This window comes from Brachypodium distachyon, chromosome 1 (genome assembly GCF_000005505.3).
Source record: "Brachypodium distachyon strain Bd21 chromosome 1, Brachypodium_distachyon_v3.0, whole genome shotgun sequence".
In the NCBI taxonomy this organism is placed as follows: Eukaryota; Viridiplantae; Streptophyta; class Magnoliopsida; order Poales; family Poaceae; genus Brachypodium; species Brachypodium distachyon.
Window position 1 is genome coordinate 5,888,247 of NC_016131.3, and position 21,959 is coordinate 5,910,205.

Here is a 21,959-nt window from a genome sequence, read left to right on the forward strand (position 1 = left end):
GGCTCCAGTGGTGGCGGCTGGGAGGATTAGTCCACTTAGAAATATATTTTAAAATCATAAAAGTTTTGAAATTTTGATGAATCATGGAGTGCTTTTCAATTTTTGCTCACAAAGTCTAGCCCCGATGAGATAGAGTAAAATACACCACTAGTCCATGAACTCGGTAAAAATGAACACTTTAGTCCACGAACTCAGAAAATGCACACTTAAACCCCTAAACTGGACTACTGTGTCACTTTAGTCCAAAAACAGTTCGGCGAGGCTTAAACACGCCACATGCCCGCCACATATGGATGTATCTAGACACATTTTACTATGCAGGTTTGTTCATATTAGAAAAAAAAAGCGTCAAATAAGAAGTTCTAACTGTGTCTGAAGTAAAAAAAAAAATAAGTTTGACCAAGTTTACAGTAACATCAAATAAATAAGATTTATAATAACTATAGATTTATTGAAACTAATTTTGTAGATGTTGATGAATTTTCTATAAACTTGGTCAAACTCGAATAATTTTGATTAAAGACAAAACTAAAACTTCCTATATTAATGAACGGAGGTGGTAATTTTTATAAGATTACATACTCCCTAAAACTTCACAGTGCAAACACCCATGGTTGTACGATAGGAATCATGGATGCCGTCCGATAGTAGTCACACATGTCGTCCCGATCGGAATCACGGGTGTGCTTTAAAGACATCTCCAATAGTTGTAAGATGATTGTTCATAAATCTGCCATGTAAGATATTTTGGTGATGTATCTGAGAGGCTCTGTATCAGATAATAAATGAGGTGAGAGCAACAATGTTAGATACATCTTGCTGGGTTAGTTGTATGATATGATTTTTGCCGATCATATAGACACCAAACCTATGATTTCAAATTGTGCGTGCAAAACACATCGTTGGCGCCTGAGCTCAGCTCTATTTCATTTTCTATTTTAGTTCATCTACTCAATTTGAAATCTCGAATCACATGAATGTTCGTGGCACTTCAACACTAATTTTCACCTCTTCCAATTTTTCGTACCAGGTTTTAAGTTCCCTCCATTATTTCCCTCCATTTTTTTGTTTCCCTCCATTCCTTGGTACTTCGATTGATTTTCCGGCTATTTCTCCTCGTGGGTAAACCAATCAGTTGATTTGTTACACATGGTATTGTTTAGTAACCCCACCTTCCATACACTGGAGTTTGTGACCCTTGATTACTCAGATTGTAAAGAAACAAATTAAGGTAACTACCCCTAAAAATCACCGCGCCTCCTCGTCTACCTATAAAGATCCCCAATTTGTAGATTTAGCCATTCCTGTTTCCTGTTGACACTTCCACGGAACTACGGCCTGCCGCCGGCGATTCTGCGTCTTGCTTACAGGTCAGCGCCGACTCTCCTCTTTGCCATCATCTTTCATCCCGACTTCCTCTCCCCTAACAGAGGAGCGTCGCCCCACTCCGCCGCCTTCGCCACTGCGCCCTATCCGAGTCCCCAGCCATGGCGATTGGCTGGCCATGTTCGGCCGCTGGGCAACATACTACTCGTGTCATGCAATTTACCATGGATGTTGATGACCATCATGTTTATAGCAATTGAGAGCTTATTTTGATGTTTATTTGGCATTTAGCTTTACTGATCAAATTCTCAAATCCAGCGGCTGGGCAACATACTACTTGTGTCACCGCTGATATGCACCATCGCCCTCGATCTTGTTCGTGTATTTGTCTGCAAAAATCTGAGATCCATCCAATCCCTTGTTGCCGATAGTTGAGTTTGTTTTGCATTAGAAAATAGTGGATGCTCTGTTTTGTGATCTTTATGTGCATATGAAAACCCAGACAAATTCAGTTACTGTTGATTGTGATATTCAGAGTTTATTTAGTGCCTGATGTGTCCCATTCTCGTTACAGTGCTCCTATCCCATCCTTAGATGTTTGCTTGTGATCTGTGTTGCATCTTGTTATTAGATCTGCTGTTCTCATAAAGAAAATCACCAAAAATATTATCTATTTTGTCATCTAAAGTTTTACTAATTTGTTACTCTGTTCAGATTTGAGATATTTCAAATTGTGCACCCAAAAATCATTTTCTTTCAATCTAAGAACTTGTAATCTGCTCCCAGTGGCACAGGCTACCAGAGATAAATTACAAAGGCATAAAAGTTTCTAAAATGTTGTTTTCCTTGCTGTTACTTGTGCCTTAATTTCTGTCTATGATCTACAACTTGTATTATGTGTCCTTGCCATGAGATACATATTTGTCTGTCAGATGTGTCCTACAAAGTGCACTAATTGACTACTTACTTTGCTATTGATTTGCAGCTAGCATGTGGTGAGATTACATAGTTTAATCTAATTTACAATTTACAGCTCTGCACATGGATATTCAGCTAACGTTTTGGTTGTTGTTGTGCAATAGATATGGCGACTAAAACACGTATCATTCGATGCCGTAATAAAGTCCGTGTCGATCAATGCCACGAGGAATGTATGACAGAGGAAAATATGGATCGTGAGAATGGTACGCATAAAGACGATGATTCATCTGATTCTCAATCTGTATCTTCTAATGAAGAAGACTTGATAGATAGCGATGCTGAGGATAACAACAACGTGGATGGTAGTGATGGTAATCTCCAAGGTAATATTTTGAGATATTCAATATTGATGATGATTAGTAATTATATGTTGATAACTCATTTGTATAACATATTTTTTTGGAACTGTATCAATGATCAGTTGAAAATGGGGAAAAAAAGAGAAAGGGGACAAAGCTGAGGAAAACATGGAATCTTCCAAAAGGGTTGAGAATTGTAGTTAACTGCAATGACCTAAATCAACCGATTGGGAAGGAAGCTGGACGTCTAGGTAGTTTTCTTGGCATGATTGCAAGGAATGGAAAATTGTGCAGCTTAAGCTACAAGGACCGGAGAAAACTAATAAGGGAGACAGAGAAAACTACCAACGAAGAAAGAAATAAGAAGGATATACTAGGACAAGTGAAGGTAAGTGTGAGTTTATCAACTTTCTTATGCTAAATTCGTTTTGCTTTACATTTCATCATTTGTTTGATATGTAGATGAGGTTCCTTTACCCTGCTCGCATGGAAAAATATATATTAAAAACTATTGGAGATAGATGGAGACAACATAAATCAAATCTAAAATCAATGTATTTTGATGAATCTAAGAGTATGGAAGATAATAACAACAATGTTCCATCGGGTGTGATTAAGGACCAGTGGATCACTCTTGTCATGAACTGGATGAGCCAAAAAGCCCGAGTAAGTATACACTCATAAAATTTATCATTCACATGTTGCTTGCTCTTTCCAAGACATTATGAAATTAAATTTTCAAAAATTATTTACCAATCTTATGACAGGATATAAGTGAGCAAAACCGGCAAAATTGTGCCATGAAGAAGTCAACGCACACGGCTGGAACTAAAAGTTTTGCTCGAAATAGAGAAGAGCTGGTAATTTACTCAAACTATATACATCTATGTTCATATCTTACTCCTTATATTCGCATTGCCAACTTTGGGGTAGCTTAACGTATAATGAACAGAGGCAAAAAGATCCAGAAAAGAAGAACCCACACAGAGCTGTCCTGTACATCCATACACACAAGCATAAAAGTGACAAGAACATGAACAACCACGTGGTATGGTACCAGCTCTTGATTATTTACAGTTTTTGTTTCTATTTAATTCGTTCTTCCTAATTTCATTGTTTAATGTATAAGATGATTTGAAGAAACTTATAGAGCAGCAACCAGATTTAGCAGATACTATTCGCGGAAAGACAGCTTGGAAAGGAGATGCCTTGAATAAAATACTTGGAGTAGACAAGCCTGGACATGTACATGGCCTGGGACGTGTTCCAAATCCAAATCAAGTCTTTGGTATATCAGCTTCACGTCACTTTCAGGATATGAATCTTACTTCATTGAACGATACCTCCAGTGAAGATATTATGTCACTTAGACTTAAGATGGAAAAGTATGAACAACATATGAAGAATCAAGATGATAGAATTCTGGAACTTCAAGAAAAGACAAAAAACTTCGAAAGACGGGTAGATTTAAATAACTTCTCCATTATTCATTACATGTACTAATTTGTTTAGTTGGCATTACAGGGTACCTTGGATCAAATATCTACATACCAAGATGATATTTATGTTGACAGGACAGGTTCAAAAAAGAAGGTATGTGTATCTGTACGAAGTAGTTAATAAACATTTTCAATGTTTATTTCAAATAAATATGGTCTGAATGTTATGGTTTTCTATCACCAGAGAGTATATGGTGATTGTCCTCGTGAACAACATGATACAGTTGAGCAGTGAAATGATATGATGGTAGAGTATATATGCATAATTATATTCAGATTTGTATTGTAAAGAAAATAATCATTTCTTATCTTCTGGTACAGAGCAATCAAAACTTTCTTGATGATATGGATTCACAAGTACCTAGCAAATATCCTTCTGTAGACAAGTTATGCTCATTTATATATTGTTGGGTGACCACCATCGTTGGGGTACTGTATCTGACCCTTATCAGCTAATAAGCTGCTGGATCTTTCACTGTTAACATGCTCGAATCAAGTGTGAACTGGAATTTGTTATGGCTTCTGGTATCTGTTAACTAATGGAAGATAATAAACCTATATGGACACATTTATTATCTTCCACATGAGGTATTTTAAAAATCCATCTCTTACCTTTTGCTACAGACTAAACAAAATGTTGTCGATGATACGGATTTGCATCGATCAAACAAGCGTCCTGCTACAGATAAGGTATGCTTATTTGTATACTGTATAGTAAAAGCTTGATTGAGCATTAAATTATTATTTCCCATTCATTTTTGCAATTTTTATATCTATTATATTTCTTGCCTATCTTACAGAACTTTCCTCAAACAAAGAAACTCTATCTATCTTCTTGTTATTAGCATGGTGGCCAGAACAAAAAGATTTTGAAAGAGGATAACGCGACAAAGCTTGCTAATGTAGTAACATAGACCTTCTAAATCTTTTATTCTATGTTCTAGTTTGCATAGGTTTTAAGTATATTGGATATACTAATATTGCACATAATGTCTTCCGCAGAAGCAACAAGGCAGTAGAATGAATTTGTTGGGTGCTAATTTGATGATGGTATAAGCATTAAGTTTTAAATTACTGCCTTCCAGATTATTTTCTCATATTAAAATTTATGTAATAGGTTGGCACTACAATATTCCTGAAGAGCTTGGAAACTGCAAACAAGAATGTTGCTCTTGCTACTCTCATAAGTAGTGATCCAGAATATAAAATTGAAGGTGCTAGACTTGGAAATGAGTTCTGGGCAGTGCGTGTTGAGGCTGCATTAGCAAAATGCAATGAGTTGATACGACCACTCAAAAAGGTTAAACTTATCGACCATGCCGTAGGAACAATTATCGCATGGCCTTCAACCTTTGTATGTTGCTCCTCTCTTAAAATTAAATACTTAGTATATTCATTTCTCTTTAGTGCTATGTTACTTATCTCCACATTTTATTTTTGTAGATTGCTAAAATAAATGGATGATGCAAGTCTCAGATGTTGATCGCAAGGTGGAGGATGATGCTATACTTTTTAGAATATTTGTTTAGGACACAAAACAATATATATACATATAATGTGATGGGTGGATGACTTCCTTTGTAATGCAATAATGGCGTTATTAATATATAAGGTGTTTTTATTTGCTACATTGTGATCCCTTTTATCTTTTGCTATGTTAGAATATCATTAATATAACACGTAATGTAACAACGCTCCTAAGTGAGGCGATGATATGTTATCTCCATTGCACTGAATATTCAAATCCATCCAACAAGCTAACCATCAACGCATTCATGTCCCTTAGAAATGCATATATATGTGTTGTAGCAAACCCTTGCAATGCTACCAAAAGGTACGCATACAAATCCGTTGTTGCACCACTAGCAACAATTCAGAAACGTTACCAAATATATGTTGCAGCAGACCCGTGCAACGCCACCAAAAGCAACACATGCAAATCCGTTGGTGCACCACTAGTAACGATTCGGAAGCGTTACCAAATATATGTTGCAATCCTCCAACGCTTTTTCATGCCTTTTACCAACGCAGGTATATGCGTTGCACGGTATCCTTGCAACACCACAAAAGGCAACACATACAATGTGCGTTGGTGCAGACACTAGCAACACCTATATGGACATTAGGCAACACATCGATGCGTTGCTAAAGGGGGGGTCATGGTGTAGTGGTTTGTTCACGTCCTGATTTATCATATGCTATGAGTTTGGTCAGTCGTTACATGGCTAATCCCGGTAAAGAACATTGAAAAGCTGTTCAGTGGATTTTCAGGTACCTCCGTGGCACATCCAATGCTTGCTTGAAGTTTGGCAAGACTAACGAGGGACTCGCTGGCTTTGTGGATTCAGATTTTGCTGCCTACTTGGATAAGAGGAGATCCCTCACAGGTTATGTGTTCACGGTAGGTGGATGTGCTGTGAGTTGGAAGGCAACACTGCAACTAGTTGTTGCTCAATCTACAACCGAAGCAGAATATATGGCTATTGCTGAAGCTTGCAAAGAATCTGTTTGTTTGAAGGGTTTGTATGCTGAGCTTTGTCAAGATGTTTCTTGCATTAACCTGTTTTGTGACGGTCAAAGTGCTATTTATCTTACTAAGGATCAGATGCTCCGTGAGAGAACCAAGCACATTGATGTCAAGTACCATTTTGTTCGCGACGTTGTTGCAAGGTAAATTGAAGGTATGCAAGATCAGCACTCATGATAATCTTGCTGATATGATGACAATTCCTATTGCTATGCTCAAACTTAGTTGGTATAACTGTTTAGCCCTGGTGGTTGTTGGCGCCGAAAGTGTTTTCTTTGTTGATTCAGAAATTGTTGATGTTCATGCTACAAGGAGGAATTTGCTACAAGGAGGAATTTGTCTCAAGGTTGAGTTTGTTGGATTCTGTTCCAAATTCCTAGGAGCCGGAAGTTCCGGCCCAACTTCCGGCCGAACCTCCGGGTGCTTTCTGTTACTTTTTGGGAAATTGCAGAACTTGCTGCGGAACTTCCGGATATTCAAGAATAAGCGGAACTTCCGGCTTCCAACCGGAACTTTCGGTGTGACCGTTACGGATCTGAGTTGCCCTAATGCTCTTGCTATATATACCCCTTGTATGCCGCCGTTTTGGGCTGAGATCGCATGAGTTGAGTTCGTGAAATCTCCCTGGCGTTGTAAACACTCTCATATAGTGAAGTTTCGCTGGCTGGCGCCCGTGGTTTTTTCCCTCTCGTTGTTTGAAAGGATTTTTTACGTTAAATCCGTGTGTCCGTATGCTGTGATTTCTTTTTCTTTATTCATTCTTGCTTGTCGCGTTCATAACAAACCGAACGAAAATTGTCATAACGTAGCCTCATCACAAGTCATGACATCACATAGGGTGCACCATCGGCTTAGCTGGCTACCAACACAACAACGCAAATGCCGTCGAAATTCTTCTTGTCTAGATTGCCCATATATAGGCCATAGCATTATTTTCATCACAAATCATTCCTCCCTAGTTACCATGCATCTTTAGATTTCACACCCTGGATGATCACTGAACCCTCACCGCAAACAGTCGCAACCAACACCACGGGCGCTTTCTTTTCTTTTCGCTATGAACCAGCCTGTCCTCGTGTCCTCTATCCTCTACATGTGGACACAGCGTCTACATAGTATAGCTTGGATCTGCAGAAAGGTCGCACCGTGAACGCGCGTAGGGGTTTCATAGAAAACAAGTTCAGTTCCCATCTATAACTCTGAAAAGTTCCAAACGGAGCTCCACAGGCCCACACGTACGAGAGCAGCACGGATAAGAGAGAGTCCCCGACTCCCCGTCTGTCCATCGAGCCGTGCGCCACCAAGAGATTCACGCACGATCCCTTTCTCACACCAGGATCACAAGGGAATCACCCGCGATTCCATCACGGATAGCCGGCGCCTCACGGCAAACCAGTGCACGCAAACGCCAACTAATTAAAATCGACCAGCAGAGCCCAGGGCGGCGAACGGTTTCAACTTTCAACGATAGCACGACGAAATCGACGATCGAACACACAGCAAGCAGCATATGGCCTCAACGTCGTCGCACGTCCCGCTCGCCCAAAAAGACGCGCGGCAACGTCACACATGTTCGTTATCTAATCAATGCGGCCGTGCCCATTAGCTTGATAGCTCCAGCGATCGAATTATATATGTTCATACATATATGTATATGTGTGTGTCTGTGTTTCAGGTTCGTTATCTTCATAATCAATGGCGAGATGTGTCCATTTGTTTGGCTGGATAGATGGGTACGCAGCAAATAATGTACTTATATGTGATGTAGCAGCTGGGACCTTTCGTCACGGCTCTAGCTGCTCTTTGTTGGGCCCGGCCTCCCTCGTCATGTGGTCGTAGTCCGCGATTCCTTTGCTCCTGTGGAATTCTATCTCCTTGGTTAGGCTGGTCTGCTTGTTGCTTAAACAGTTAACCGTGCCTAACTTGATGACTGATGGATGTGGGGCGCTTAGATGGCAAGAGGCCTAGGAAATAGGGAGCATTCGGGAATTTTACAAGTCATGTTCTGACGGCACTCCATGTTCCTGGGTTCGACTCCCTCGAGAGTGAATTTCATGCCAGAGGTTAAAAAATCCACTCGTCTGTCTCATATCAAAACACAGATCTAAGACCGGTTTTGATCTCACGTGGCGCCGCGGTGCCGCTGTGTATGGGTGGGACATGAGGTTCGGAGGTTTTTTAGGCCTTTGTGAGAAGGTCTTCTTCCTCAACATATACCCTGGGAAAGGTCTTTCCCCCGCCGGGCCTAGTTTTTTTTATTACACGTAGTACACCACTAATCACTCCATTTCTTTATGTAAGATGTATAGTATGTTTCTTTCTAAGACGGCCATTTGACCAACAATTACACCATATGTGTGTGGTTTATGTGACACCAAATTATGATCCTCACTAAGTGATACAAATCATAATCATCAGTAAGTATTTTTAATACGAATATATGATATTCCATGTGACATACAAATTAATTGCACGGTAATGTTGGAATTGTTGATCAAAGGTTAATTTTAACGAAACAAACTGCGCCATGTGGAAAGAACGGAGGGATCAATTCATTATACAACAAATACTACTCCACGTCAGTTATTTCGGGACGGAGGGAGTACTTTTTATCCCCTCTAACAAACTTTGTGGCATCCTTTACTTAGCGAAATTTCCTCTAGAGCCCCATTTACGAAACTTTACACGAACTTTTACCCCATTTAAGGATTTGGCCTATTCTAACACGATGGTCTCGGATATCAGATTCATGATAGGAGGGAGGGTACCAAACTGGGTTAAGCCACACACACACACTCAATCCAGCCGCACCTAAGCTCTCTCTCCTCTCATAGCGCGGGATGAGAAGGAGAGAGCTCAGGCAGGTGGTGTGAAGGGCACAGTGTCTTGTGATCGCCAACGTTTGCCGGAGAATGAGTCCACATATGCTCCAACAAGAAAAGTATTGCGCTCCTGTCAAGCTAGCAGGGCCTCCATGTCAGATTGGGACAAATCCTTGAATGTGCTAAAGTTGGTTCCAAGTTTCTTAAATGGAGTAATCAGGTAATCTAGAGGGGGTTTTTTCCGCTAAATTGGGGTAAAAAGTGTCATTAAGGTTGTTAGAGGAGCTTAAATGCAAAATTCACTGTATCATAGTATGACGTTGGATTGACAATATTTGACTCTTTCACGAAAGGAACATCAAAGAAAGACACTGCACCAAAATGCAATCAAGTTAAGACTAGTGGTGAGGAAGGTATTTAGCATTGCACAGGGATGGGCTCCAACAAACCAGCGATTGATGTGATCATCACGAAGGATCAGGGCCATGCATGCTTCTTGTTTGCACGTCTCTTATTCAGTTACAGCAGTGAAGTGATCAGTGTTACTGTCCTGCTCTTTATGGCGTTTTCATCTACACGCCAAACCAGACTTTTCTTGAATCGTTTGAAGCAAATTCGTTTCACTGGTTGTATCAAACATTCTGCAACGGATGATTTCGGTAATAAAATTCCAGAAGTACTCTCTTTTGTCATTTTTAAAAAGAAGTTGTGCCCGCATCCTAGAGTCCTAGGGAGATCGATCTTTGGCCTTTTTTTTTTACGAAAGCAACAACGCTGCATTCATTACTTAAGAAGGAGAAAAGTACAAAGGACCTCAAGGAGGAGAAAAACAAAAACTTTACAGCCAAGGCAACCGGAGAGCTAAAAAAAAGAAAATAGAAAATTAAGACAATTAGACAGCATTTCGGGTGGATGAACCGCTTGGGACCAGATGCAATCAATCATGGAAACATGGCAGCTCCTTTGAACCCAGCAGCCTTCCAAGCGGCAAGCTCATCCCAGGCAAGGAGACACAATTGAAAGACAGACCTCTGCCAAATGAACCAGTAGCCAAGCATGAGGAAGTGCTGATCTTCTGCTTCGGACCAGCAGCAAGAGATAGCTCAGTGCACCGCCAAGAAGTAAGATCATTTGTACAAGGCGGAGCAAGGGCTGAAAGCTGCAGCTGGCACCACCGAGCAAGTGCATTTCGGAATCTTTATCTTTATCTTTCGGCCATTTTATAAAATGGCCGAAGATAAAGAGCAATGGAGGCTTGCCGTCAGTTGGATGGCACTCATACATCGTCAAGTTCTTTTAAACGTGATGCCACTTGTATGGTGCAAGAAACATGGGAAAGCTTCAGTTACTCTCCGGCGCACTACTCCCGCTTCTACAGTGCGCTGAAGAAAAAAAAATTGGCTCGCCGGAAGCACAGGGCGTGCCGCCCGCCGCCGCCACCTCCCCCACACGGCCGTGCCGCCGCCACATGGTGCGCCGCCCAGAGACGCTGACATCACTTGGCGTGCCGGCCAGCGTCGCCGCAATTGGATCAAAGCTGCCACCGTGCCACGTGAAGCTGCCATGAAACGGAGCCGCCACCGCTGCCCCCAGGCCGCCCCGTGCTGGACCGCTGCCGCCGCAGCCTCCACCGCCCGCGCGCGCAGCCTTGTACTCCGTGGAGACGGGGAAGGGAGGAGACGGGATTCTCCCCGTGAAAGAAGTTGGGAAAGAAGTTGGATGGGTAGTGGGACCCATCGGCAGTGAGGAGGCTGTTTTCACTATGTGGTATGAGACGCGAATATCAAGACAGAGCGGACGGATAGGATAGGAGGAGTGTGCTCGAGTGTAAAAATTCCTGTCTCAAAAATCATCCGTCACACTTTGGTTGGCTGGCCTAAAGAAGAGCCACTGACGAATAGGTTCCGGTATGTGAGAAAAGCGTGAATCAAACCTGTACGGCTGCAGGCAAACACTTGCAAAACCTGTCCGCCAAGAGTTTAGCCAAGTGTGGCCGCGAAGAAAACATACCTTTAGCATGCACAACGGACGTACGCGCATGCGTGTGCATGTCCGCGTGAGTGTGATCCGCCGCCGCCCTGGATCGATTACTCGCGCCCCCCAGCTAGCTAACATGTGCGAGTATGAATTACATGTATACTGTACATACTACTGTATGTACAAATTCACGTCACTTATTTTAGGACAGAATAAGCATGTCCGATTCAGTGATTGTCCTAGCCATTAATTAATTTCTGTGGCTGTGTACATTTCCCTTTGCGCATTACAAACAAAACCCATGCCGAACTTTCTTGCTCCAACGTACCGGCCTGGTCCAGTGGTCCTTCTATATAAACCCATCCCCCGCTCGCAGCATTGGCCAAAGCAACAAGAAGTTGCTTAAGCAACACGCACGTTGGCACGTAGCCATACACAACACCTGAGCTCCAGTAGCACACACACTCACTCACCACACTTGACTCAGAACAACAACCCTGTAATAAGCATGTCTCTGTCCACGCTACTCCTGTACTCCGCTCTCATCCTGAGCATCGCCGCCGCCGCCCCCCGCGTCGCGCTCGCGGCGCGGGAGCTCGACGACGTGGCCGTGGGCGCCGCGATGGCGTCCCGGCACGAGAGCTGGATGGCGGAGCACGGGCGCACGTACGCGGACGCCGAGGAGAAGGCGCGGCGGCTGGAGATATTCCGCGCCAACGCCGAGCGCATCGACTCGTTTAACAGTAAAGCCGATGCTGCTGCAGGGGAGAGCGTGGACAGTCATCGGCTGGCCACCAACAGGTTCGCGGACCTCACGGACGAGGAGTTCCGTGCCGCCAGGACCGGGTTGCGGCGCCCGGCCGCCGTGGCCGGCGCAGTGGGCGGTGGGTTCAGGTATGAGAACTTTAGCTTGCAGGCTGACGCGGCCGGGAGCATGGACTGGAGGGCCATGGGCGCCGTCACCGGCGTCAAGGACCAAGGCTCTTGCGGTACGTAACGTATGGTCGGACATTACACTGGCACGCTACTTCGGTTGCATACGAATTGAGCTGCAAAACGTTGCACGCATGCATGAACAGTTACTGACTGAACCTTGCTCGAAAAATAATTTCCATCTAACTTGCTGATTTAACGATTACGATTGGATTCTTTTAGATTTCGTACGGTACTAAATGTTGCAACGGACTGCACGTACGTTGCGTGCGTGCGTGCATGCCACGAACTTAACTGATTCTAAATTATTATCTTAAAGTTGTCCAAATATGGATGTATCTATTTTTTTAAAACGTCTAGATAGATATACGTAATATTTCGACAACAATTTAAAATTGGAGGGAGTAAGTGACACGCGCGTGCGGTCAAACAAAAAAGTTAACTTGTAAAAGCAAAACTAACGGGATGACCAGAGTCTAGAAACTAGTCATGCCCGACTTTCGGTCAACTCAGACAAGAAGCTGGCCGGGCCCGTCAAATTAAACTTCCTTTCAATGATTGGAGCTAGTATCATTCTTTCCCATTTCCGACATGTCCCATGGAGTATCTCACCGACTCTGTTTCATCGCAAACTTAACTTGGCTGCCGTACTCACACACAGGTTGCTGCTGGGCGTTCTCAGCGGTGGCGGCGATGGAAGGCCTGACCAAGATCCGCACAGGGCGTCTAGTCTCCCTCTCCGAACAACAACTCGTAGACTGCGACGTCTACGGGGACGACCAGGGCTGCGAGGGCGGGCTGATGGACAACGCCTTCCAGTACATATCCCGGCAGGGCGGGCTGGCCTCCGAATCCGCCTACCCGTACAGCGGCGAGGACGGCGGCTCATGCCGGTCCGGCCGCGCGCAGCCGGCGGCCAGCATCCGTGGCCACGAGGACGTGCCGGCCAACAACGAGGGCGCCCTGATGGCCGCCGTGGCGCACCAGCCGGTCTCCGTGGCCATCAACGGCGGCGACTACGTGTTCCGGTTCTACGACCGCGGCGTGCTCGGCGCCGGCGGGAACGGCGGGTGCGAGAGCACGGAGCTTGACCATGCTATCACGGCCGTTGGGTACGGGATGGCCGGGGACGGGACTGGGTACTGGCTGATGAAGAATTCCTGGGGGTCCGGCTGGGGCGAGTCCGGCTACGTCAGGATCCGCCGTGGGTCTCGCGGTGAAGGCGTCTGCGGCCTCGCCAAGCTCGCCTCGTACCCCGTCTGATTACAAGTCACTGGCTAGCTGCGTACGTCCGTACGTCATGTATATACTGTACGTGTGACGCGTCCAGGCATGGCTTAAACTAGATTGGCACTATTCTAAAATGAATTAAGATGCATGTAAAATAGAAGTAGGGCCGGTACAGTGGTGGCAATGACGGCTCGATCGCGCAGCAAAGAAAAGGACCGATGCGCGGGGTTGTTTGTACGTACAGTAGCTGCGTGTGCGTATAGATATCATGAAACCATGATGGAATTTGTACAGATTGGCTTGTAACACTCAAGTGTGTATACATACTTATATATATAGATGATGTACAGAGTTATGTATAGTCTCATGTCCATCGCTGGTTTCCCGGACAATCGACAATTATTGCAATCCTTATTTGATTTAAATCGATTTCAAAAATGCAAATTTGTATGCACAACACGGTCTGCCTGTCTGGTATATTTGTAGCTTGGGTTTGAATTTGGCATGTACATTATCTGTAGGACCCAAAGCTACGGGTCCGACCTGGTGCTTTCCCTGCTGCCGCAGAAACACGCCTGGATACATCCAGAAACGACTTTATCAGCTGTGATAGCGTGGCTTTCAGCTCTATTCTCTAGCCCAGCAGCATACAGCCAGCGATAGTCGAACATGTTTCCATCATGGACACTCTTTGTGTGTACGGCGTTCATGCTTCGGACAAACGATGTAGCTTTCTGCTATTAATGAAGCTTCCCTTTCCTGTCTCTCGACGGCCGCAAACTGGTCTGAGCCCGAGCGGATTGGCATTGCATCAGGATCAGAAGAACAAGGAGGGGAAGAGCTGGAGGAGGATGGCTGGAGATGCATGACGTGTAAATGAGATGGGCCTCCTTGAAAAGGTACGCTATTAAATGGTGATCGATGCATTGTGGGCAGTGGCTGTGAATGGATTAGCTTTAGGATTTTTAGATTTCGATGTGTCAACATCTTTCAGTTTATTTTTTGTGAGAAGCTTGCCAACATCGTTCAGTTTGAAGAATTCTTCTCCATCTGGACCGGACGGTAGGACAGCCCTACCATGGAATAGTTTTTTTTTTCCAGGAGGAGACATGGCGCACGGTTGTTTGCTCCTCCTCTCCTCCCAACCCTGGCCGCCATCCTTCACACCTTCCGATCCCGCTACCCCCTCCCTTTCCATCGCTTTCTTGATGGCCTCGCGGTGGATGGCGACAATGAGGGTGCTTGTCAATTACCGTTGTGGTGGCTGGCCATCAAAGGAGATGGCACATCTCTTGCGGGTTTTGGCCTCGCCATGGCGGCCCTTACCGTTCTCCTGTCGTGGCGGCTGTCTGATGATGTTGGTGGTTGCCCCAGTTGGCAGTCATAGGGTCACTATGTTCATGTGGGCGGCACAACTGCTTCTTGAGATTGCTTGTCCGGTTTCAGTGCGCTTCTTGGTAGCACGATACCAACATGTTTTATTTAACTTTGCTTTGTTGATCCAGTTCACGTTTGTCATCTGATTCGGTCACCGTGACTAAAGCAACTATCATCGACACAATAGCGAGGAATGATCAAACCTTTGATGGTTGGGTCAAGCCATGTAAGGTTTTGTAAAACCCTGATTCGTTCTTCGTCGGTTGGATCCGGTAACGACAACATATGTGACAAATCCTTTCTGAAGGCTTCGTCTTGGAGTTTTGGCCGCTTATGATGACGTTGTTCGACAAGATAAACTCCAAGTGAATACCTTTATTATGGTCTTCGTTGGCTAGTTCCAACAACGTTGCAGGTGTTTGTTACCTCCGTGAAGGCATTATCTCGATGGTATCAGGGTGTTAACAAGAGATAAGAAAGAAAAAAAGTTGATATCTTTTTGCAACTTGGGAGTTTGTGTAAAGATTGTTGTCTAAACGACGTACAACCTCGATCTCTCTTTCCTAATTTATAGTAAAGTAGCCGTGCGTTGCCACGGACTCTTAAACATAAATGCTCTACAATAACAAAGAAATCATGAAAACTTCTTGCTACTCTAGCTAATTAGCAGAGAAGAGAAACAGTACCGATCCATAATCAAATATATATGTAATAGTGATTGCATTTCTATATACAAAGTAAAGTCAAGATGTTTCCAATGGCTAGATCATCTTGGCTAAAGAACCGGTTTGATTGCTAAATATAACATGTACAAGAAAAACTGGCAGTTTGTTCAAAACAATTTGTCTAATTGTTAGATCTACAAAGTAGGTGGAAGCGACAACCTGGTCATGTATTATACAAGTTGCACTGGCTTGTTGGTAAATGGAGTGGAGAGAAGGCTGAATTTTAAATGTGGCAACCGAACTATAATTTTCATTGCATTGGATATAGTATATAGTATATATACAACTCTTGTACCAACTATAAGGTACAAAAGAGTATGGCTGAGTACAACCCCAAGTATATATAGAAAAAAATCTTAACCATTAGAATCTTTCGAAAATTCATTTGAAATAATCTTACGATCCAAAAAGACACTTGTTATGAGAGATATAATACTATTTTAGTGGATGCGTATTACTAAACAACTATACTAATCAATCATGGTAGTTCACTTCTATTCTCATGATGGTACACTACACTTATCGGTGTGGTGGTCCACGACAACTATTCCTATTTCTAGGATTACTAGCTAAATGCCCGTGCGTTGCTACAGATAAAACATATTAGACTGCTCGTGAATCAGAAAACTTTTATGTATTAATGTCATTTGCTAGTAATTTTATCTTAGCTTCGATGAAAAACATAATCTATATCTTAATTATTTAACAGATTTAATTGTTTTGTTAGGAGGTGGTAAGCTTTTTTTTTACGATAGATGAGCCATGGGCGAACCCACATTAATGCTTGTGGGGGCAGCTGTCCCCAAAGTTTTTTATCTCCTTGCATTTTGTTCATGAAACAAGAGATTGCCCCCACTAACATTAAGTATTTGCCCCTATTTTTCTAACTTTGTCCTATATTTTCAAATGATTACATATTTTGCCCACTCTCAACTAATATTCTGGGTCTGCCCATGCGGAGGCAAAGAGATGACGGACCGCCGCCACCAAATGCCTCTTTTATAAGAGTAAAGATACTACCTTCGATCTATATTAATTGTCACAAATTTGTTAGATATGCATGTACCTGCATACTGAGATGCGTCTAGATACATACATATCTAGAGAAATTTGTGACCATTATTTTGGATCGCATGGAGTAACATCATTGGATTATTGCCAAATGACAACCATCGAAATCCTGAACCTATAAATATCTTTACTCTAGAATACTCCACACAAATTTCTAGTTTTAGATTTGTCCTAATTTACCATGAACAACTTGTTCAGTGTGTTCCGTGGTAAATGTCTTACTGTTCAAGCATACTCCCAAGCATTCTAGAACGTTCCAATTTTCTCATCACATAATACTTTCATTCTGTTAGAAGGCTCATGCCAAATATATTCTATTGTATTCTCCAACGTATTCTGCTCCCTCCGATCCATATTACTTGTCGAAATATTGCATGTCTCAAATATTTTGTTATAATTATAACCCTTATTTTTTTTCTATAGTACAGTGCCCGTGCGTTGCCACGGATTTAATTTATCTCGCTTTCATATGTAAACAAATGCACATGAAAAATTCAAGTTTATAGAAAATATAACAACATAATTTGACATTATCAAAATTTGACTTTCTATGATATAATAAATGTATACACACAACATATGATCATTTAAGAATGAATGCTTGTAAAATTTGACCTGAACTCCTATAAACCTATCCACGGTGGAGTGTCATCCGATAATTATGACTCTCAACATGCACCCAAACACTTCTATGTAGGTTACCTTATACGTGACCTCAACAAGTAACGAAATTCGAAGGAAGAACCCGAACAACGCCGCAGATAACACCGTCAAAATAAGGACAACTTTCATCCTCCATGCTCACACCCTTTGAGCAAAATGTGGCAAAATCCATGAACCGATGAGCTAACAAACTAAGTATGAAGATCATTACAGATAAGTGCCAGTTAGCACTATTTTAGGTGGTATTATCATTCCAATTATCCTGTCGAGGAGTTGGGGGAGAGGTGCAAAAGTACAAAGAGAAGATGAATTAAGAACTGGAAGCATATTCTAAACAACTATTTAAGTACTTAGGATTTATATAATGCTGAACTTATACTGGGTAAAATGAATTCTTCAAAATATGTGTATGATATGAAGACTACTTCCAGTTTTGCACTGACAAATCACAAGTACTTCATAAGAAAAAAAAACAGTGTTTAGCGTTTAGCACAGATCACAAAATTGGAAAAATCCGCACCAATTAACCAATCACTGGACAAATAAACTTTGCATTGAGTATATATCATAATTGGCCGAAGTAAATCCCTGTTAACACAAATCACAAATTAGAAAATCCGCACAAGTACAACAGCCTGAAGCGACTGAGTGATGACATCAACAAAGTTGCCACCGTGGACTTGCAGGCCGGATTGAGCCGCGTGAGATGGCTCACCTCCTCCAGGTATCCGCGCAGCCCCTCCACCACGATGCGCACCGGCCTCCAACATGCCGTTGTCGGCCCTGACCGTCACAGCTCGAGCAGGTGGAAGGGATCTAATGCCTGGGCTCGTATCTTATTGGGAAGAAAGTGGTGGCCTTTTTCTTGGACGAGGGGATGGAGTTCTTCCTTACAGTTTTACCAATTAAGATTCCTCCGGCGGCTGAGACCAAATCATGCTCCATCTAAGCTCTAGGTGAAAAACTATTACTCTTCCTTTTATAGTTTCCTTGCTGCCCTTGCTGTGTGACTGTAAACTGAGAACGAAACCCTTCACATGTTATGGTTGCTGATTTGTAGTAAATTCAGTACTATAGCTTGTGAGTTTTATAGCATTGCATGTGTACTTTATCTTGTGTCTTTTAGATTTAGTTTGAGACTTTCGTCGGTTTTCTGCCCCTAGCGTAGTTGCAACCTGCTTCCATCTGAAAATTACCAAAAAAAAATTAGTGTTTTTCTTTCAGAGTGTACCTTGTGCGTGTTCTTTCTCTGTCCCTATCTATTTTACTGCTTCTTTTCTCATCTAATTTGCCGCTTGTTTCTTTCATTTAGTTGACATGTCTTTCTTGTTAATTTACAAGTCCTAGAGAAATTAATTGTTCAAGTTTCGTTAAGTCTGAAAAGCCTACATGATGTTCCTTGTCAAACCAATTTTTAGTTTGCTTAGCTTCTAGAAACTGCTTGCTGTTGTTAATTTGATCTCTGTGGAAGAACAACAAATCCCTATTATTTGCTTCGACCAAATTGGTAAACCATATATGTTCTCTTCTCTTCTAGTAATGGTAGAAATCATACCTTTGCTGATATAGCCTGCTAGCTTTTCTTGACAGCACTGCATCAATTGGTTGTTCCAGTGGAAATGATGATCTCAGATTGAGGTTATGTTTCTTATAATTAATTTGTAAGTTAAATACTTGGAGCAAGCATTATCTGCCCAATTTCAATATTTGGAGATAAATTTAACAAACTAACGAAATCAAGCGCAATTGATCAAGTGGCTCTGGTCTACGCATCAAAACTGAGCTGAACAGAAAGGAAAGGAAAGGAAAGGGAAGAAGATGCATCTCACCTCGAGCACAGCAATGGCGCGTGACACGCCTGCCCTGGCGAGCCACCGCGGCGCGTCGGCATCGAACATGAACTCCACCGCGTCCCTCAACGCCGCCATGTTCTCCACCCCGTAAACCTCGATCTCCTTGCCGCCGACAGCGGAGAAGGCGCTGCTCTCGCACAGCACGGCGGAGTCCAGCACCATGGCGACGCACCTCCCGTACTCTCCCCGCAGGCACAACCTCAGATCCATCCCGTCATCCTGCTCCTCCTCCCACGCCTCCACGAACGGGGCCAGCACCCTCGGGTCCGCGTCCCCTTCCTCCTCCACGGTAGCGCAGGCACACACAAGCTTGTTGCAGAGAATCGAGAGATTGAGAGAGTGAGCGAGATGAAGAGGCGATTCGAGTTCGTACCTGCAGAGAATCGAGAGGGAGAGGCGGTTACCTGCGGAAGGAGAGATGCAGTGCGATGCGCTTGATCGATGGTTGCGGCAGGGGGATGGCGGCGAACTGTGAAGGGGCGGCAGCAATGGATCCGGGGTGGAAAAGCAGAGGCCAGGGCGGACAACGGAGATCGGGGCGGCGGAGATGCGACGGCCGGGCCGGCGGCGGGGCGGCAGATTGGGGGCGGCACATCACCACACATTCTACATGGCAATTTTTACCAACAACTACCTCGAAACTTTCTTGATTGAGTTTTGTCGGTTACGTTTTCCGCTTAGGGAATTTCCAATAGTGCTATGTCATCGTCGGTTAGCTCGTGTCACATCAGCAAAATTCTATGTCTAAAGGTAATAATTAAAAAAAATGATGCATTGTCTGTTAAACTTAATAATCCCAATAGTTGTTACACGGTGACCTGACTTGCCTGACCCGTACGACACTCACTTTCTCCTCATTAAATACAGAGTACATGGGGTGGGGTTGCCACCGACTCGTGCGCCCCACACCAACCCTCTTCTAAATCGTTCCTCCATTTAATAGTTTGTTGTGTGTTCTTATTCATTGGACTTATATAAAGGAGAGGAGATTACCCCTTGTACGTACACTTGAGATCAGAAACTAATAAAAAACTCATGTTCCTCTCTACTTCCTGGTGTTCATCTACTTTACTGTACTTCGTGATTGTGTGTGTGTTCGACTACAATCCTGATGTGCAACCTCGGGACCGGCCAGCCGGCAGGAGTTGCACAGCACGTTATCAACACGAGTCTCTACCCCAAGCCTTCATCGAGCCTACTCCAAGCAGGCTGCCGACATAAATCATGGAGGTATTGGATCCGAAATTTTATTGCAAAAATGGATTCCTCTTTGTGTTACGATTCCGTTTCTGCGATTAGATTATCTTTCGGATTTTTCTACCCACGGTATGGATTTTCCTCGCGAGATGTTGCCGACCAAGTCGTCGGCCAATGCCGATCATCCTCGCCGCACGAGGGACTTGTTGACCATAACCATTGGGAGACGGTGTCGCACTGCTGTTCTCACCGCCGGCCACCGCAGGCTCCATGCCGCGAGCCGTCCCAAGCCACCCCATGGAGCCGCTGCAGCGGAGCGCGCCGTCGCGTGCTGCTGCTAGGCGCTAGCCTGGCCGTTGCTCCGAAGTCGTCGCCTCGCGCGCGGCGCCGCCCTGGCTGCTTCAATGCTCGAGCGCCGCCCTTTGGATGTGCGCGGGCCGCTGCACGCACTGGCCGTGTGGGAGCTGTCACTGGCCACGAGCACCTCCGCGGAGTGCTGCTAAGTGCCGCCGCTAGATACCGCGCCTCGCCAACGCTGCCGCCAGACATGTTTGGGCGCGTGCCGCAGAGAGCCGCCGCCGCGCGCCCCGCGTGCACTGCAGCCCCGCTGCAGAACCGGTGGCCGTCAGGCTCCGCCGCGTTGGTGCGAGGCCTCGCTGCACGCCCCTGCTGGCGCTGCCAGCCTTGGACGCGCGCACCGCCCGCGCCGCCTCAAGAGCGCGCCGGGCACGAGCGCGCTCCGCCTTGGGCGCCGGCCGCCGACGTCCACACCTTGTGCGCGCGCTGCCACTCCTGCCCCGCCGCCGCGCCTCGACAACCTCTGCTGCTGCCCCGTGCGCAGGGCCGCCGCCGTCGCTCCATTTGCGGGCACGAGCGCTGCCACCGCGCCACGGAGCGCGCGAGCGCAGGCCGCCACGGACGCCGCCTCAGTCGCGGGCACGGGCCGTCGCCGCCACCCAAGGGGAAACCCTAATGAGGGTTGGCGCGGCTGGGCTGGGCCAGGCGAGGCAGGGAGTTGGGCCACCGGCCCAATAGGCGAGCGGGCGGGCCAGATTCGGTCTGGGACGATAGATTTGCATTTCAGCCCTTGGTCTTTCTGTAATTACGCGCATTGTTTACTGTGCTGCGTTTTTGCGACCAAGGCCTTGGAATTGTCAGTTTTTGCTGAAATCGCGTATTTTGGCTCAAAATGGCTTCGGGAATGTGTTTTTGGGACTAATTTTTACATTTAGGAAACATTTAACTTGCCATCTCTATGCACATGCTTGTATTACTATGTTTTACCGTTGTTGATTAATTGTAAATATGCTTTATTGCTTTTAATCATTAAGTAAGACATGAACTCGCATGTTTTAAATATTGGAACGTTGTTATGAACAACTATATCATTTTATCACATTTATGCGATGGGTTACATGAGGTTACCTCGAGATTATATGTTGGAATCTCGTAAAAATTCGCATTAATGATATGAATCAC

At 44.4% G+C, this 21,959-nt stretch overlaps 2 protein-coding genes across 8 annotated transcripts; one reads left to right on the plus strand and one right to left on the minus strand.

Annotated features, from left to right (window-relative positions):
- The first annotated feature begins 11,793 nt into the window (after nt 1-11,793).
- LOC100822378 (senescence-specific cysteine protease SAG39) lies at nt 11,794-13,955 on the plus strand. The gene is made up of 2 exons (XM_003559366.3): nt 11,794-12,420; nt 13,026-13,955. The coding sequence occupies exons 1-2, from the start codon at nt 11,940-11,942 to the stop codon at nt 13,625-13,627; spliced, it is 1,083 nt and encodes a 360-aa protein (XP_003559414.1). The 5' UTR covers nt 11,794-11,939; the 3' UTR covers nt 13,628-13,955.
- A 1,703-nt stretch (nt 13,956-15,658) lies between these two features.
- LOC100831895 lies at nt 15,659-19,965 on the minus strand. 7 transcript variants are annotated; one of them, XM_014897013.2, is made up of 4 exons: nt 19,688-19,965; nt 19,260-19,592; nt 18,986-19,022; nt 17,935-18,447 (listed from the first exon to the last, which is right to left on the minus strand). In XM_014897013.2, exons 1-4 carry the CDS (start codon nt 19,886-19,888, stop codon nt 18,410-18,412), a joined length of 609 nt encoding a protein of 202 aa, XP_014752499.1. In that variant the 5' UTR covers nt 19,889-19,965; the 3' UTR covers nt 17,935-18,409. The 7 variants fall into 7 exon arrangements, with proteins under 7 accessions (XP_024312640.1, XP_024312639.1, XP_014752499.1 ...); XM_014897017.2 differs by having other exon boundaries at nt 17,935-18,615; nt 19,688-19,964; XM_024456872.1 differs by lacking the exons at nt 17,935-18,447; nt 18,986-19,022 and adding an exon at nt 15,659-17,692 and having other exon boundaries at nt 19,688-19,964.
- Nucleotides 19,966-21,959: the final 1,994 nt, after the last annotated feature.